The sequence below is a fragment of the Anoplopoma fimbria genome, chromosome 18, assembly GCF_027596085.1.
Source record: "Anoplopoma fimbria isolate UVic2021 breed Golden Eagle Sablefish chromosome 18, Afim_UVic_2022, whole genome shotgun sequence".
Taxonomy (NCBI): Eukaryota; Metazoa; Chordata; class Actinopteri; order Perciformes; family Anoplopomatidae; genus Anoplopoma; species Anoplopoma fimbria.
The window spans coordinates 6,116,120-6,134,749 of NC_072466.1; the positions used below are offsets into that span (position 1 = coordinate 6,116,120).

General features: G+C 38.3%; 2 protein-coding genes across 3 annotated transcripts; one reads left to right on the plus strand and one right to left on the minus strand.

The window, feature by feature from the left end:
- Positions 1 to 2,514: 2,514 nt before the first annotated feature.
- leg1.1 (liver-enriched gene 1, tandem duplicate 1) lies at positions 2,515 to 14,075 on the minus strand. 2 transcript variants are annotated; one of them, XM_054618478.1, is made up of 9 exons: positions 13,131 to 14,075; positions 5,749 to 6,023; positions 5,427 to 5,513; positions 5,252 to 5,325; positions 4,326 to 4,430; positions 4,090 to 4,208; positions 3,334 to 3,475; positions 3,137 to 3,233; positions 2,515 to 2,965 (listed from the first exon to the last, which is right to left on the minus strand). In XM_054618478.1, the coding sequence occupies exons 2-9, from the start codon at positions 5,963 to 5,965 to the stop codon at positions 2,817 to 2,819; spliced, it is 990 nt and encodes a 329-aa protein (XP_054474453.1). In that variant the 5' UTR covers positions 5,966 to 6,023; positions 13,131 to 14,075; the 3' UTR covers positions 2,515 to 2,816. The 2 variants fall into 2 exon arrangements, with proteins under 2 accessions (XP_054474453.1, XP_054474451.1); XM_054618476.1 differs by lacking the exon at positions 13,131 to 14,075 and adding an exon at positions 6,559 to 6,599.
- On the plus strand, positions 8,328 to 18,367 carry stx7l (syntaxin 7-like). The gene is made up of 10 exons (XM_054618479.1): positions 8,328 to 8,411; positions 10,907 to 11,000; positions 11,207 to 11,276; positions 11,644 to 11,734; positions 11,884 to 12,021; positions 15,398 to 15,444; positions 15,531 to 15,621; positions 15,734 to 15,806; positions 16,297 to 16,379; positions 16,827 to 18,367. The coding sequence occupies exons 2-10, from the start codon at positions 10,916 to 10,918 to the stop codon at positions 16,920 to 16,922; spliced, it is 774 nt and encodes a 257-aa protein (XP_054474454.1). The 5' UTR covers positions 8,328 to 8,411; positions 10,907 to 10,915; the 3' UTR covers positions 16,923 to 18,367.
- Positions 18,368 to 18,630: the final 263 nt, after the last annotated feature.

Here is an 18,630-nt window from a genome sequence, read left to right on the forward strand (position 1 = left end):
TTTTTCTTTTTACAGAGCAAGATTTTAGTAGCACAAATCTTATGAACATGAAAATGAAGAACAATAAAGAATAAGCTCAAAACTAAACAGAAAAAGCCCTTAAAGTACACATACACAAAGTGTGCAAGCCTTCACGGGATATCACAATCTGCATTTATGTATTTTTTATTTTTTATTGTGAGTTTGTATTTGATATTACTTTTTCCACAGACAATCATGAGCTAGTGTAGATACAGTACATTATGTTAATAATATGAAGATGGTTTTATTGTGCTTTTCCATGGCGGGTGTAATGACCCTTTCTGTCTTCCTTTAAAAAAATGTCTTGGATGTCATTCTTATTTGATGCCATCACCTTCAGTGATTTAACATGCGTGTTGTATTTTGTTAAAGTAAATGTTATGTTTTGTGATGAAATAAAGATTTTTTTTCCATTAGTCTTGTTAATTTGCTTGTTAACTATTACATTTGTCCTCAGTTTCACATTTTTCTTGTAAAAGACATTCACAGAAATACTATTCCGAGTGCTTCTGTTCCCTTTCATCAATCCATTACCAGGAAACCCTAATGCTGTGAATTCAATTTGAAAATAGATACTGAGGCTCTATGGCTCTTGTCAAGATGGCTGCATCTGATATATCCATTATAATCAGGGCTAAATTAACAGATAAATGCGGGTGAAAATTCATTTTGGCGTGTATTAAAAAAAACTTGGGCTTGGCCATTAAATGAGTAACTTTACCATCTATTTCGCGGGACGCGTGAGCACGGTTTCTATGGGAACGCATCCGTCGAGGCTGCCGTACTAGCAGGGGTCACTCTCAAAAAACGATAGACGCCGGTACAAATACAGACACAAACACAAACACAAACAAGATGTGGCGATGGTTGGGACAGCCGGCCATCAAGAGAAAGGATATTCCTACCAAAGAGGTAGGGGAGGAGGAGGATATTGGACCTCGCGAAAAAAAAAAAAAAAAAGGAAATTTAACTGTAAATGGCTAACTGATGTTTAACCTGTCTTTTGTACATAATACATTTGTGTAATTTTGTACATTATCTGCACTAAAACATGTTTAGAGTTGTTTAAAGTTTTAAGTTGTAAAACGTTTCTGGCGGTTAGGATTTAATTTTAATTGGATATACATTCCCAACTTCACTGTAAGATGAATTTAAAGCTTTAGTTAATAAAATGATCAAATGAATTCAGTGGCTCTCATAATCTGTCTTTTTTGCACGGGAAAAAATGTGGCTAGTGGAAATTCTGATTGGCTGGTAACTTCAGAAACTTACCAGCCACATTGGCTGGTGATCAAAAAAGTTAATTTAGAGCCCTGATTATAATGTAATGAACAGATAAGTCATCATTCTCCCCAAAGATTTGGCTGCCATTCTGTTTGTCTGGTAACGTTTCTTTGTGTGGATATTCTCTCTAGTGAACAGAATAAACTTAAAGGGCAACACCACCTAAACAAAGAAATCCAATAAGCTATTTCCATGGCCTATAAAAGCTTGATCAATATCTGTGAACATGAGCTTCTCCATTTCAAAACCAGCTCCAAAACTGTATAATTGATGTTTTCAAGTATACAGTTTGGAGCTGTTCCTTAGACAATGAATGGGGGACTTATTTTATGGGCCCATAACTTCATTGTTTTCAGTTCTCAGTTCTTTCCAAACTCATTGTCCATGTCTTTTGTTCCAGGCTTTGGATACTTCACAGATTAGAGTTTTATCGCTCTAGTTTTTGGATTTTGGAGACATATATTTTTGGACAGTCTAAGATCATATGAATAACGTCTGAATTTTGAAAATGGACGTAGTTCTCCTTTAAAAAACAGGTTACAAGCATGTGCATTTATTTTGCAGTATTAACCTGTAGTGTAACACTGTTCAGCTAAGGTAAATTGTCCAAACCCTCTGAGATTTTTTTGAATAATTTTACAAAAAGACTATTAATTTGTTTTATGTGACATTTCAAATTTCATTGTCATCTCAATACTGGAAATGTTACATTATTTTTGCTTTGCCAATTGACAATTCATGATAGGTTAGCACTCACATAAAATTACCACAAGGAGGTGCTGTTGTTCTAGAGTAAAGCACTCAATGGATCAAATTAATATCTATATTATTTAACTCATATAGTTGTATTGTTACTGATCCATAAGTGTGTAAGAAATACGTTTTAATGTTGTTGTTTTTTTAACACACTTCTAGTTTATTAAAATGCATCATATTTTAGGAAATCATCACTTATTTTGTAGGAGGAATTAAAATCTGCAAAGTAACAAGTAACACAGCTTTAAGATGAATAGAGTGCCATATTTGTTTATGTCATTTTGTGGACTAGAATGATCAAATAGTGAAATAGTGTTTTATGCAAACAAATCTTTTTGTGCATCATCAAACCAGAGTTTGAGAACTTACTCTTTCTCATCTTTGCCATTTTTCTGTACTATTATCAATGAAGGTGCAATAATACAGTACTGACAGTAATATTTGTGTTTTTTATGCTTTATTGAGGTATATGTATCCACAAGAGAGTGATGAAAACAAAGACAGACAGAAGACTACCATCTTTAAACTGTAATATAAAACACCTTCCAAGTAATGACATATCTTACTTTACTTACAAAATGTCAGTTATGTCTTTTTGAATTGCAAATATCTTCTCTTAGTGTAACCTCCCTCCGAGAAAAGCAAAAGTAATCCTGTACTATGTTAAAAAAAATGCACATTTGTCTTTAACTTTGAGATGAGAAAGTGACTACATATATGGAGTTGATATTTCTCTCTGTTTGTGAGAGTTTGTTTTAGCAGCCAGCCATTCCAGTGACGATGGACAGGAAAGTGCTTGTGGCGAATCTGGGATTCAGAAGGAGCTGCTCCAGCATCTCTCTGCCTTTCTCTCTTGTTGTCACTGAACACATGGCATTTTTCCACATACGCACAAGTGACCCACCTGGTAGAGGACATGATCATCATTAATAGTTCAAAAAAGGCTTAGTTATAATATTTGTGTGTGTATATAATAGTGTGTGTGTGTGTGTGTGTGTGTGTGTGTGTGTGTGTGTGTGTGTGTGTGTGTGTGTGTGTGTGTGTGTGTGTGTGTGTGTGTGTGTGTGCGCCTTACCCAGTATATTGTTGATGTTGGTCATCCAGGAGAAAACATATAGTGTGTGGTTCTCCGCATCACTCAGATCGGCTATGTTAGGTGCACTGTCGCCCTCCTAGATGTTCAGATATGACAGACAGAACAAGAGATGAATAAATGTGCAGGTTGTATAGAAAAACTGATAGAAATGGATGGATGCAGTTGTAGGTGCTTACCTGTAAAATGCGACCTGGGAGAGGGTTCATGAACATTACAGATTTTTCCAGATTGGATTGGAAATGTGCTGCAGCGACGTAGTCGGCTGAGTTCTGCCAGCTCTTAGAAAATGACTGCTCTACAGAGGAGTAGTGGCTCTGCCTGAAAGAGAGGAGAAAACAAGAGAGGTTTGCAAAATATTTGAATTGTTGCAGAGAGTTAAATGAGATAAATGATACCACTCTACATCATGACAGTGGTACAGGGGCCTAAATACAGGCAGTGCAGGCTGAGTGGTTGAACTGATGCCTGTGGGGTTGGGGGGGGCATAGAAAGAGCCATTCCCAATACAAATCCATCCCATTTTGGGTTGTATATATATATTTATGCCTAATAATGTGTGTCTGAGTGTGTGTCGCGCTTTATAACAAGTAACCAGCATGCACTAGGCCCGTCATGATATCGTGCACTGGGGCCCGTGAAAACATACAAGGAATTTGGTTCAATTTTTTTCCATTGCTCCCTATAAAAATTCACTGTAATCTCAAAATCTTCTAAATTGATTTACATGTGTAATTTCTGTCATATGGTTTGTTGTAATTGTATCATGTTGTTCATTCTGTACACATGACATCTATTTTTTGGCCCTCTGAGGCAAATTAGATAGATGGATGGAGGGATGGAAGGATAGATAGATAGATAGATAGATAGATAGATAGATAGATAGATAGATAGATAGATAGATAGATAGATAGATAGATAGATAGATTGATTACTTGGCGTTGCAGGCAGCAGAGGCAGAAGTTGAAGCCATTTGTCCGTCCCAGTAGAGACCGAGGATGGAGTCTTTCTTCTCATTTTCAGGGAGAGGAGACTCAGTCGCAGCCTTCAGACCCTTTAAACACAAACATACAGTATTGAGGAGGAACCTCCAGCGATTTAGTATTACACCTCCATATAGTGCAGCAGAGATAATCATTCAATCTGTTTGTGTGTGTACTCTATACGGTACCTGGAAGAAGGCATCCCACTTGGACATGGCGTCAGGGTGGCTAGTTACACAGTCAGCATATGTTGTGCAATAGTCCTGTACACCTGCGGGGACCTGCATCTGGACCTAATAGAGTCAACATCAATCCTCATCATCATCAAAACCATAACTGTGGGGAAGGTTGTCACACTTTCAATTTCTCCAAACAGGAACAAGCTACAAATCATCTTGATTCACTCTGCACATGATCAGTTTATTCCTTTATTATCGTGTGAGGAAGTAGCACCTTGTGGCAGACACAGCCAAATTTATAAGGAAAAAACAGTTGAGGCTGGTGCACATTTGTACATTTTGTTCAGATTTATTATTATGGTTAAATGTTGGGCGAGAAATAAGCCATGCTGTTGATGAATCTGTCTTCACTTCATCAACAATGCTTAGTCTTAAAGTTTTTGGGACCTTTCCAGAGGCAGCGTTTTGCATAAAGATGCCTAGACCTCAACTTTATGCAAATGAGGATCAGCCAATGTTACAGTCTGTCTCTCGAAAGGCAATGCAGCGCTACCAGAATGCATTGCACAGCTGCTTACATTGACAATGAATGGGAAGTATAGAATTGAAAGATCCTGTGGACTCCGAAGTGTTAGGGTTATAATACTTTTTCATAATAGTCCAGGCTATGTTACAACTAATCAACTATGTGGTGAATTGTAACATTCCCTCCTTGTGTTTTGAGACTGAACCATGTATTTTCTGTTTGTGTCACAGAGATAACAGATACACCATTTAGTAGCAGACACATGGAACTAGTTTGTATCACTTTTCGAACGCAGAGACTGTCATCATCACTACCCTGCAGACTCACAGAGCCAGGCCTAGAGCTAGTATAGCTATAGACTCAGTCATGTTTACTACTTTCAGTTTGAGGTGTCCAGCAGTGCACATACCTGAAATCCTTCTCCCATTAAGCCCTGCTGTGCAGCGGACAGGAAGGGAAGTACAGTGGCAAAGTAGTTCACACCTGGAGGAGAAAGATGTGGGTTAGGGTTAGTGTTTTAAGTGTGTGTGTGTGTGTGTGTGTGTGTGTGTGTGTTTGTGTACGTGTGTGTTTGTCATACTTACATCCCCACCAGCTATGAGTAGAAACACACATAGTATCTCCTGTTTGAAGGCCGCAGGTTGTAGCACCAGTGGGGTCAGCGAGACGACCTACAGAAACAACACATTGTACATAACGTTATCAGTTTGTGTCAAGATTGTTCGGTAGCTGGTGGCCTTGTGTTGCTATGTTCACTCAGTTTAGTCGGTTTATTTATTCATTAAATGGTTGAGAAGTCATTGCCGATAGTGATATTACTTCTCCTAAATGATTCACAATCCACCTTTGCACCAATTCTGATTTTGGAAAGGGGAACAAACAATTTAAAAAGTATTTTCAACTTACCAGATGTTAGCATCCATCCAAGCTGCAGTGGCAGTCCCCACAGTGGACTGTCTGTGGCATTTGTCCCCATGGATCCCATAAATGGGTCTGTGGCAGCAATCATCAGCCGGTTAAGACTCATGCGGTGAAGGAAGTGCCAGGGGTCGGGTGTCAGAACGGCGTCCTGTATCGGCAGGTCAGTCACTTGGCCGGCCGTTTGAGCCCACAGGATGGGCATCCCATTCTCTAGGATCACAGCACAGCTGCTGAGAGACACCGCACATGCCAGGAGGAGGCTGAGGACCACAGGGCGTAGCATGACTGAGGAGCTGGGAGGGGTCTACTCTGGACTGACACTCAAATAAAAGGCTTATATAGTCCGTTCAAATGTTCTGACCCACATGGTAAATGAGTCAAACATGTGACATACGGTTCAGTGGACTCTCATTGACAGACAGATAAGATAATGTATGTACTCAGAGCTCTATACTATCCAAATAGTCAGAGACAGAAAGTGTTTTTGTCATACGGGCACAAACACACACATACACACAATCAAAGATGAATCGAAGCAATGGGACGTTGAATGAAGAAAATATAAAAGAGCAGTCATTCTGTTCAACCGGCAGACTTTCACCATGATCCAATCACCGACATTTAGGATTTTAACTAATCACCAAACAAGTCAAGCTGAATACTCAATCAATGGCCCGTTGGATTTAAATTTAAAAGTCATCAGCAAAAGCTACGAGACTCTTAATCTATTCACAATGATCAATGCTCAATATCCCTTTGCTATTCTCTATCTTAAATTAAATCTAAAAGTATAACCTTTTTTCCACTGATGAAGTCATTTCACCGTGCATGGAAACCCAGTGACTGTTTTCTGACTGACAAGATAAGCGCTATGTCCTGTCGGTCAACATTGCTTAACTCACATCTCCAGATGTAGACAACATAGTCGCTGACAGAAAGGTCAGTGACGTTTTTAGGCCCTCCGAAGTTCAAAGAACAAAGATCACACGGGTTTCTCGCCCCTGTGTTTTTACCTGACAACTCAGAGAAAAACAAGTCCAACTAATTCACATTGTCATAATGATCCTATGCTTTTTGCTGACCTTTTGGTAAAGCAAACTCACTCTGAACTGGATTTCCACGAACTTGGGTTAGGTTCAGGCAGGTTAACCACACAGCTACATAACAGATTATGTAGCTGTGTGGTTAACCTGCCTGAACAGTGCGCTGCGCTACGTACACATGACAGCAGATAAAAACATCTGTTACCTAAATGGCACTGTGATGTTTGCAGGGTTGAATCAGGGCTGCATACATCATTTTAGATTAATTTAGGTATGCACCCATCTGACTTTTTCAGTACTGATACCTGTGCTCTGGGTAATCTGACAATCTGATACCAGTGTTCAAATAACAAAGCTGTGTGCCTAACTTTGTGAAAGAGACCGGTATCGTTCTTTTATGTGTAGGACAACGCGAGGCTAGACTTAAACACTGGCATCCTAATTGTGTCAAACAAAACATAACAAATGAATACAAAGATATAGATGCAGTCAATTGTTGCGTTATGAAATAATGGTATCGGACACCAGTTCGGCCTATTCTCACAGATATCTAATACAGCTATTTGAATGCAATCAGTGTTAGTCTTGCTGCATCCCTAGAACAATACGTCATGCGTTTAAGTCCCTCAAACCTACAACCGCACCGTTCTGGAGTTATGATATCTTATTTATTTAGGGCATGGTCCAATTATGTTTTCTGTAAAGAACAATGTAAAAGTCTAACGTCAGTTTTCAAAGCTTTCTTCACACTGCCAGAGGGTAATCCACTATTCATTTATTTTTTGTTGACATAAAATGGGGCAATTTTAATTATATTGCCTTTTAAAATACTGGAATCAGCCTATAAAATACCGTCTATGAGCAATTTATCAAATTAAAATACTCTACTACAAGTACTAGTATAAGTTCACTTATAGTAAAAGTCTTTGTTATGTAGGATGATCCTTTCAGATTGTTCTATTATTGTATATATAATATTTCAGTTATTGTGGATTCTTTACTGTTTTTTATTGCTCATTTGCTTATTTATAATACTTATTTTGATCTTGTTTTTTTTTACTATGTCTCTTGTTTGCACTATCCTCTACGCTGCTGTAATCCTGTAAATTTCCCCGCTGCGGGACTAATAAAGGATTATCTTATTTTATCTTATATATAATTGCAGTAATGCATTTAAATATAAGCATCATTTCATGTTGCCGCTTGTTGAAGAGGAGCTAATTCAATGCACCAGTATAATGTTTGGTATTTTAATCTATAAGAATGCATCATATTTCAAGAGCTGTTAGGGGTTAGGGTTAGGGTTATGTAACAAACAATACAACTGTCAAATAATGAAGGTGTAATGCAAGTATAAAACAGCATATGATGGAAATACACAAAGTACAGAAGCCTTGAATCACATACTATTCACGTGATTGGACTTTTTCTTCTAGAATATGTTGTCAGATGTCTTTTTTATTGCTTTATACACAAGCCTTCCTTTGTCAGAGGGGGATCTATTTCTCCCAGTGTGTTTTTGCAGCCCTTTGCTGGCAGACATCATGTGACGGGGGAGGGGCCGACAACCAGGAAACACACCGCTGTTGCAAGTCACAAGAAAAGGTAAAGTCTAATCTTCTACACAAATGCTCTGAAAATGAAGAATAGCATTGACAATACACACGGATGCGTGCGACAATATTGTCATTATGGTGCCTTTATCAGCAGAAAAGGCATCATAATCATAATCATGTTTTTGCGCAAAAAACGAGAGAAAAGAAACCTTGAAAATATGCTGCGACTTTGATTGTAACTTAATGACCAGCTGTTTTATTAGAGTCCACATATGACTGCATTCACATTAACATTACTTTACCTTAAATAACAATACGTGGATCAATAGGGAATGGTGATCATTTATTATGATCTACTCTTCTTGTGATTGTAAAGCTCATGTGATTTCCGCATTTTTTTTTTTTTTCCTAATGTATTAGGGACACACACACACACACACACACACACACACACACACACACACACACACACACACACACACACACACACACACACACAGGGAGGATGCAACAAGTTTCATTATAGTAAAGTGTTTCAATGTTTCAATTTGATTAAATCTTAACAGGGCTGCTTTCTGAGCAGATGGTGATTTGCATGGGTTCTGTCCTCTGGAGTCAGTACAGGAAGTCTGCTTGACCTGGTTATGGTTACATTGCTGACACAACCTTGTTCCAATATTGGACTTCATATACAGTAAATAAGAGCAGAGGCCCTATTGGAAAATGTAGCACAGATATCATTTGGAATCGATAAACTCTAAGGTCTACATACATAGGGCTGTTTTAATGGTTTGGGCTAATGTTAGTTCCAATTAAAGGGAATATTTTAATGCTGCAGCATACAATGATATATTTATACAACTATACAACTATATTTTACATTGGCTCCCGAGCCTTTTTGTCTATTGTACCTGTCAGAAAGGCTCAATACACCTTCATTCACCCATTAGATTTTTCCAAATCTGTTAATGTTACGTCATTTTGGAATTTATATTGTTGCAAGAATTTTTTTGTACAACTGATTTGTTCATGTTGAGGCCAGTTGGGTCAAGTTCACATTTGCATAAGTGCCATTTGGAGTGTCAGATGCTGGCTCCTTCGACCATGTATGCATTACTTGTTGGTTACTGTTTCAACTGTTGTTTACTTAGCTAATTATTTCAACTATTATTTTCAATCCTTTCTTATACGTTACTTTTAGCTGACTAAGGAATTGAGCTTCTCTGCTCGCTTACTAACTAGAAGTCATGCATTCTTAATCACCTCATGTGGTTAAGGTGTTATAAATGACTCAGGCTGGGTGGAGGCGGGGGTGTGTAATGAACAAGAAGCCATCATAGCTGGTAAATTACTTGTTATTGTGACAATACATTTACTAACAATTAGATCCTCTCAGATGCTAAAATCACACAGATATTTATTTTCCTTAAACACCAATATTTGGATTATACTGTGTGTGTGTGTGTATATATATATATATATATATATATATATATATATATATTAGACAAAAAGAGTATAAATCAGTCACCAAATATATTATTTACCTTTTCTCCCCCAAAAGAAAAATAATTAATGAATGAAACTAATGTTTAGTCGATGTCCCCACAAGTTTAAATGCCATGGGAGTATAATGTTGGAAAAAAATTTCACCAATTACCCTTAAATTTTTAATTTGGTTTCCAATGCAGAAAAGCACAAGTGACCCTCGATCATCATTGAACTAAAACTAAGCTTCTATTTGGCTTCTAAATATTCTTGCTAGCTGTTTTTCTTTGGGCCCTCTGCAGCTTACTCAGTGGTTGGATTGAAGAGGTTTAAGCTGTGATTCGTCAGTCCGTAGTATGTCCATCTGATATTCCAATAGTGCCAACCCTACACCAACCTTCTGTTTCTATTGTGGCATTTTGCACCACATATGTAAATATTCCATCTAGTTATAGGCGTTGTTGTGCACTTGAGACTGAAACAGGAACTTGCCTTTTTTAATTTAACTGTTGTTCAGAGGGTTATTTGTCTCTTTCTGTGCTTTCAATCGTCAGTCTTGTGGAACTATTTTAACTAAGTTTTGTTCTCCATGTACAAAACATGATTTTACTTCCAAAGTCTCATACAAAATAACATATATTTGTAAGGAGGACTTTCTGCAACCTAAAATCATCAAAAAAAAAACTATTCAAAAATAGAGAGCAGTCCTCACAGCCATCTGACTGTAACAAATCAAGCATTTGTGGCGGACCATCACAAACTGTTGAGCGGCAGTGCATCTACCATATATATATATATATGTATGTATATATGGTAGACAGACATACATTGATAACTATGTCAACCATTAACTGTTGCTCACAGTCGGGTAGGATTAAAACTTGTGACTGAGACACACCCACAAAAAAAATTCAAACTAACCAACCAAATACTTGCAGCGCAGATGCATGAAGGTATTTACACACATTAGTCACCAACACACTGAAATAATCGCAGTAACAGACATGTTGACTGGTGAATGAATGGAATGATTAAATACGTTGTGTTTCCTCACAGCTCTCCGTCATGGCCTACCAGGCTGGGATGCAAGAGGAGCCCAGCGCTCTGGTCCACAACATAAGCACCAACATCCAGAAGCTCACACTGCTAAGTAATATACACACACACACACACACACACACACACACACACACACACACACACACACACACACACACACACACACACAGAAGAAGTCATCATCATCAGCTGCAACTTTCATATTATACCCATTTGACTGACTCCACTAAGTGAACCATGGTTGACACGTGGAGATTCTTCAGATAAACAATGTCTGCATTCTTTCTTCCTCTCCAGCCTCGGAGCTGCAGAGGGCAGTTTCTCAGCTGGGAACGGAGCATGACAGCGGCCAGCTGCCTCAGACGCTGTGAGTAACGGGGGCACGGCTTAGATCATTTGTCTACTACTGTACTGCAAACATCTTGGTTCAAATGCAGGCGGGGAAGAAGTTATTTTAAGCATCACTTGACAACTATCTGAAAGTTGTCAAGTGATCAATCATAAAAATATATATATTGGGTTGGTCTTGATTCTGCATTTTAAATCCAGCTTAATGCGATTATTGGCAACTCTTCACACACTTCACACACCAACTGCCCTTTATTTCTACTGAAAGTCAGGTCTCATGATATCGGGCCACTTCTACCACTTCTCCTCTCAGCAATCTGTTTTTTTTAATGTCTGCCAGTATTTCTCTACTTTAACAAATAAAAACAAATATCTTTGGTCTCCAGGCAACAGAAACAGCAGCAAGGCAACCAGCTAGCGAAGGAGACTGACCGACTAATCAAAACATTCAGTGCACTTCCTGTTGGCACTGATCAGGTACTGAACTGTAATCGTCTTACATAACTATCATTAAAAGTCATAATTTCCCCCACTTGGTAATACTGATCTGGTACTAAACTTTTTTCCCAAATGTTTTATGTTTTGTGGTCTTTTCTCTTCACATTTTTTTTCCACATGTGTTTTAGCGGCAGAGAAAGCTACAGAAAGAGCGTCTGGTGAACGAGTTCTCCGCCGCTCTGAACAGCTTCCAGAAGACCCAGCGGCAGGCGGCCGACAAAGAGCGAGAGTTTGTGGCCAGAGTTAGAGCCAGCTCCAGGGTGTCGGTGAGTAAACTGCTCTGTGTGCAAGGTCACAAGGTCAGACTGTAGACCAGTGGAAAAAGCAGTGATTAAATGAGATATAAGTGACCGATAATCCATACACCAGTGAGTAGCCATTAATCCACATGTTTTAATTTGTCGTTATGCTATGTCAGTCAAACCTGCCTTTTTTCTGGCCTCTACTTACTAAATTAAAGCAGTTTTTCTGCACTTTGATATCAGCAAAAGCTTGATAAATGGAGACAGACATATCCGGAGGGATGGATAGTATGCCCATCCAACCTCAGAAGAGTACAGATACATACAAAGGAAAAGGAGAGGCTGTCTGCTTACAAAATATTCTAAGATTCCCAGAAATTTAACTATGAAACTTTTCGACCTTTTTAAGGTTATCATTTGGCATGCTTCCATGTGAACAAAAAGAGGACATGCACACGAAAAAGAAACAAAAAGTTCCAACTCCCATGATACAAAACCCAGAAACTCTCAAGTGGGTGTATTATGTTTTTTAATGAGGAGAAAACTCCCACACAAAAAAACATTTAACAAGGAAAAAAATGGAAGAAACCTCAGGAAGAGCAACTAGATGTCGTCTGAACAGAATAAACAATGTAATAAAATCACACCATAGAAAATAAAGGTGACAAGAATTATACGAAAGAAAATTAAGTTCCAGGTGTTGCCGAACAGATAGAATATATCTGAACCACACAACAAACCAGTTCCATAGCTTATCCAGAGTTAATTTGGGCATGTTACAGATATACAGTGCATCCGGAAAGTATTCACAGCGCTTCGCTTTTTCCACATTTCGTTATGTTACAGCCTTATTCCAAAATGGATTAAATAAATTGTTTTCTTCAAAATTCTACACACAATACCCCATAATGACAAAGTGAAAAAAGTTTGTTTAAAAGTTTTGCGAATCTATTAAAAATAAAAACCGAAAAAAATCACATGTACATAAGTATTCACAGCCTTTGCCATGACACTCAAAATTGAGCTCAGGTGCATCCTGTTTCCACTGATCATCCTTGAGATGTTTCTACAACTTGATGGAGTCCACATGTGGTAAATTCAGTTGATTGGACATGATTTGGAAAGGCACACACCTGTTTATATAAGGTCCCACAGTTGACAGTGCATGTCAGAGCACAAACCCAGCCATGAAGTCCAAGGAATTGTCTGTAGACCTCTGAGACAGGATTGTAGCACAGATCTGGGGAAGGGTACAGAAAAATTTCTGCAGCATTGAAGGTCCCAAGGAGCACATTGGCCTCCATCATCCGTAAATGGAAGAAGTTTGGAACCACCAGGACTCTTCCTAGAGTTGGCCGCCCAGCCAAACTGAGCGATCGGGGGAGACGGGCCTTAGTCAGGGAGGTGACCAAGAACCCGATGGTCACTCTGACAGAGCTCCAGTGTTGCTCTGTGAAGAGAGGAGAACTTTCCAGAAGGACAACCATCTCTGCAGCACTCCACCAATCAGTTCTGTATGGTAGTGGCCAGACGGAAGCCACTCCTCAGTGAAAGGCACATGACAGCCCGCCTGGAGTTTGCCAAAAGGCACCTGAAGGACTCTCGGACCATGAGAAACAAAATGATCTGGTCTGATGAAACAAAGATTGAACTATTTGGCCTGAAGGCACCGCTCATCACCTGGCCAATACCATCCCTACAGTGAAGCATGGAGGTGGCAGCATCATGCTGTGGGGATGTTTTTCAGCGGCAGGAACTGGGAGACTAGTCAGGATCGAGGGAAAGATGACTGCAGCAATGTACAGAGACATCCTTGATGAGAACCTGCTCCAGAGCGCTCTGGACCTCAGACTGGGGCGAAGGTTCATCTTCCAACAGGACAACGACCCTAAGCACACAGCCAAAATAACAAAGGAGTGGACAGCTCTGTGAATGTCCTTGAGTGGCCCAGTCAGAGCCCAGACTTGAACCCGATTGAACATCTCTGGAGAGATCTGAAAATGGCTGTGCACCGACGCTCCCCATCCAACCTGATGGAGCTTGAGAGGTCCTGCAAAGAAGAATGGGAGAAACTGCCCAAAAATAGGTGTGCCAAACTTCGTTTTTTTATTTTTAATAGATTTACAAAAAAATGTGAACAAACTTTTTTCACTTTGTCATTATGGGGTATTGTGTGTAGAGTTTTGAGGAAAAAAAATAATTTAATCCATTTTGGAATAAGGCTGTAACATAACAAAATGTGGAAAAAGTGAAGCGCTGTGAATACTTTCCGGATGCACTGTATATATCTGAACCACACAACAAACCAGTTCCATAGCTTGTCCATAGTTAATTTGGGCTTGTTGCAGATATATCAATATCTGAGGATACAGTAGGAGATGAGCTGCAATACATACATTTTTATAGACTGCATGTTTTAAACATATTTTCCTTAACAAAGTTTAATACTTCTTGCTATATTAGTATTTTTTTTGCATCATTCTTAATCAAAATATTTTAATTCTAGTGGAGTTACTGATCAAAATGTATGTTATCTCATTATATTTATTATCAAATGTTATTTTCTTTTACAAAAGAAAATTTACACCTGAACTTTTTTACTTATGTAATACACATATCTAAAACTTTTGCACAAACTTTGAACTCAGGAATTCTGAACACATGAGAAATATATTTTTTACATTTCCTCAGATTTCTTCCTCATCATGTTTCTGAATTTTAAATAAATTCCCTTGGACTCTGGAATATCTAACCTCACACACAGCCTTCTTTTGGATCTAAATAAGTGAAAACTGTATTCTGCTACAGTATATTTTTTTAAAGTTGAAATAAATCCGAACAGTAAGAAACGTATCAGGGAAGGTGCTGCTGAGCCTGTATTTGTTGTTGGTTTCTCTCCTTAAGTGGTCTATTTGTATTTGTTTGAAATGAGAGTTTAAAATAGACGTTTCACAGGAAGCTGCTCTCACATTATGGTGCCACTAAATGCGACAGTTTTGGACATCGATTCCCTCTGGAGAGCCTGCTTGGCAACTCTGTCCCCGCACTGCTTATCTCACTACACAGAAAAAGTTTCTGTATCTGCTGCGTTCATGCTGATAAGCAGGAACAGTTTCTTACGGATTTAGAAATGGTTGTTATGGAACATTTCTGGCATGGGAGCTAGATGCTACACTCAAGGCTTTTATGTGCTCTATGGCAACATGCATACATTTTGTAAATGTTTGAACAAATTATATTTAACGAGGTCTTATGGGCACTGTAGGTTTTGTAGAACCTTGTACATAATGAATAATTGCTGTTACTGGATCACAGTAAAGAACATCCTCTACAGTATATTTGCAATAACTAGCTCATCAGCGCAGTATGTTTATTTAAACTTCTTAATTTCCTTTAACAGGGAGGACAGCCTGACGACAGCTTCGGAAATGTGCCTGCTTTTCTTAAGTAGGTCCATTATTTCTGATCATTATTATAGTTTCTGTTGTTATTATTACTATTATTATAATTTCGTCTACATTTGACCCCTGCAGTGATTCCCAGGTGCAGGCTCAGGCCGAGGCCATCACTGAAGACGATCTGAGGCTGATCCAGGAGAGAGAGTCGTCCATCAGGCAGTTGGAGGTACAAATAAGAATTAAATGTGTATATATTAGCATGAACACTAATATGTACAGTATCTCATCAGTTCTTTTGTTTCCCTTTCACGTGAACCATCTCTCTCTATGTTGCTCAGTCGGATATCACAGATATCAATGACATCTTCAAGGACCTGGGGATGATGGTCCACGAGCAGGGAGACATGATAGGTGAGCTCTGGACACCTGCTACTAGATTTATTTTCTGTCCATCTTATAATGTAACAATTTACAACGGAAACATTTACTGAGTAACTTAACAAGAATATGTTCTGGGTCAGCAGTCTTGCATTAGCCAGCTTTGTTCTATATATATATATATATATATATATAATATAATAAAATGCATAATTACCCGAAGCACAATGGTTATTCAAATATGCATGTATTTAAACTGTGTATATATATATATATATATATACTGCACAGACTCTCTCTTCAGATAAGAAAAAATCTACCAAAAAAAACATAACAATAACTAAACAGAATCATGATATTAAGTAAATAATGAACAAACAACATAAATAATCACACCTTTTCAAAGTGATCTTCTGTGTTGTTCTGTCTCGTTATCTAGTTTGTACATTTGTGCCACATGTGCTTCCTGCTCCTCCCACATGCTGCATGTAAACTGTGTGTGTGTTTCCTGTGTGTTCTGCAGACAGTATAGAAGCCAATGTGGAGAGTGCAGATGTGAATGTCCAGAATGCGACCCAGCAGCTGTCACGTGCTGCAGACTACCAGGTAAAACACAGTAGGACAAAGAGGATGGGAAGGGATTGAGGAAAGGAACAAGGAGAGGAGGAGAGGGGAGCATTAAGATGTATAAATGTTAGAGAAGTTGGCTTGTAACTGGTGGGCTGATTAATAAATATAAGTAAGAGTGATAGCTCTAGGGGTCTATGAGGTAGCAATATATGTGCATGTATGACTCCTCTACCTCCTGCACAAGTACTCCCTTGTGTAAAAAAAAAAGTTCTTAGTAAGTTTGCTTTGGCAAAAGACGTAGATAAAGAGGCTTAAAGGAGAAAATACAACACAAAGCTGAGTCACAAGGTGATCTGACTCCTACTGTGGTTGTGAGTCACTTCAATACGTCATCAATACTTAGTAAAATAATCTATCCTTCTATTAAAATCCAGATTGTATCTCATTACACTAACAATTTGTTTTTTTTTGTCCCCCCCCCAGAGGAGCTCACGGAAGAAGATGTGCATCATGGCGATTGTGTTGGTTGTAGTTGTTGTTATTGTTGCACTCATCATCTGGGCTTCTGTCAAACAATGAAGACTTCTTCCTCCTCTCCTCCGCCTCTCCTGGTTAGTCATCAACCTGGATAAAGCATGAAGCACCGTTCTTCCTCTCCTCCTCTTCCTCATTCCCCCCCACCCCACACACACACACACACACAAGGGGGAATCATTGGGACTGTCAGTCTTTCTTTGACTTTATTGTAGTTTTAAGATGTAGCTGTCCTCATTGACAGGATTGCACACTCCGTCACTGTGAAACCCAAACCAGGGGTGAGGGTTTTTTATTGTTATAACCAGCTTTAATTGTCTGATTTAGGCATGATTTACTTTACGGGAAAGCTTTAATGTTTGAGTCCTCACCAGATTTTCAAAGGGGAGGTGTAAACACAGGTGGAGTAATGCTGTGTTCTGTGGCAGCCCAGTTTGCTCAACCAGCCCTGAATGTTGAATAAGACACAGTTCAGACAATGCTTCTGGGTGCAATGGAGCAGCAAGTTGCCTTAGGCAGGTAAGAGGCGATAAACCTTCAGATCAGTTCCCTCTTTTTTAATCTTATCACCTCCCTTATTTAACGATATAATTCATTAAAATGTATTGTTGATTTCTATACAAATTCATGTCCTATACTTGTATTCTAATGATAATTATATAAGTGCCATATATAGCCATACTAAATCTTGTGACTAGGACCATATAATACACTCCAATACGCCACCAGTCATTCCAAGTAATTAGAAGATTTTGGTCTTACTTCACGTCGGTAGTTTTTTTTTCCTATGTTTTTTTTATTTTTAAGCTAAGAGAAGTTGAATGGATGTCAAGTAAAGACATTTTTATTAAATTGAATCACATGTCACATCACAAAAAGAATGTAATTACAACATGTGATCGTTAAATATGTGTTTTATGGTTGTTGTTTTTTCTTTTTTTAACCCTACTATATTTAGGTACGCTTGTTTTGAAGGCTATGCACGCCACACAGGTATTTTCAATTATCTGGCTGATTAGAGCTTGATACAGTTCGAGGATGGGCCATAGCTACAATCAATCGTGGTCCAGAGGAGAGGTCTTACAATCCAAATTAAGCAAAAACACCTGCGTGGGTGCTCTACTAATTGAAAAGTTATTTCAGTGAATGCCAAACCACAGTAACCATCGTCATCTCTTTATTTTTAATCTGGAGGGAACCATATATGTAACTGAAAGCAAAGTGAGTGAGAGCAAACACTAATTATTATTTGCTACAACCATTTGACCTATATGTAAAATTATGATCATCTGTATATTTTAAATACTGAGATTACGCTGCCTACAGTATGCTGAATAAATTGAGTGAGAACATTTTTTTTTCATGCTGATCTGTTATTCTGATGTTATTCTTAAACTAAATTCTGAATCATCATTGAAAGTTCTTTTTTCTCCCCCAAAAAAAATGTCATCCGAGTCTAGTCTTTTATGTTTGTGCATGACTATTATTCTGCAGTAAAAGTACAGTATATTATATTTGTTTTTTATTTTACTTATTTCGTTAAGACTATTCTACGGTGTTCTTCAGATTCCACATAGCATACTTGTCACCAATGCTAAAGAAAAACAATGTTCATTCAATTCTACAATGAAAGTTATATAAATAAGAGACAAACCTGCAGTTTTCTTAATGAAAGCCAGAAGACAGGTCTCTTTACATAACGTTTGTTTTCTATTTATTTGGCTGCAAGTGTAAAAACAAAGAGTTAATGTCA

Excerpts from the sequence above, each read along its gene's own strand:
- leg1.1 (XM_054618476.1), bottom strand. The coding sequence starts at position 6,593 with ATGCACGGTGAAATGACTTCATCAGTGGAAAAAAG. Across the intron at positions 6,024-6,558 it reads ACTTCATCAGTGGAAAAAAG|CCTCCTCCTGGCATGTGCGG; the intron begins GTTATACTTTTA and ends TGTGGTCCTCAG. Across the intron at positions 3,234-3,333 it reads TCCCAGGTCGCATTTTACAG|GAGGGCGACAGTGCACCTAA; the intron begins GTAAGCACCTAC and ends CTGAACATCTAG.
- stx7l (XM_054618479.1), top strand. The coding sequence starts at position 10,916 with ATGGCCTACCAGGCTGGGATGCAAGAGGAGCCCAGCGCTCTGGTCCAC. Across the intron at positions 11,001-11,206 it reads CCAGAAGCTCACACTGCTAA|CCTCGGAGCTGCAGAGGGCA; the intron begins GTAATATACACA and ends CTTCCTCTCCAG. Across the intron at positions 15,445-15,530 it reads AATGTGCCTGCTTTTCTTAA|TGATTCCCAGGTGCAGGCTC; the intron begins GTAGGTCCATTA and ends TGACCCCTGCAG.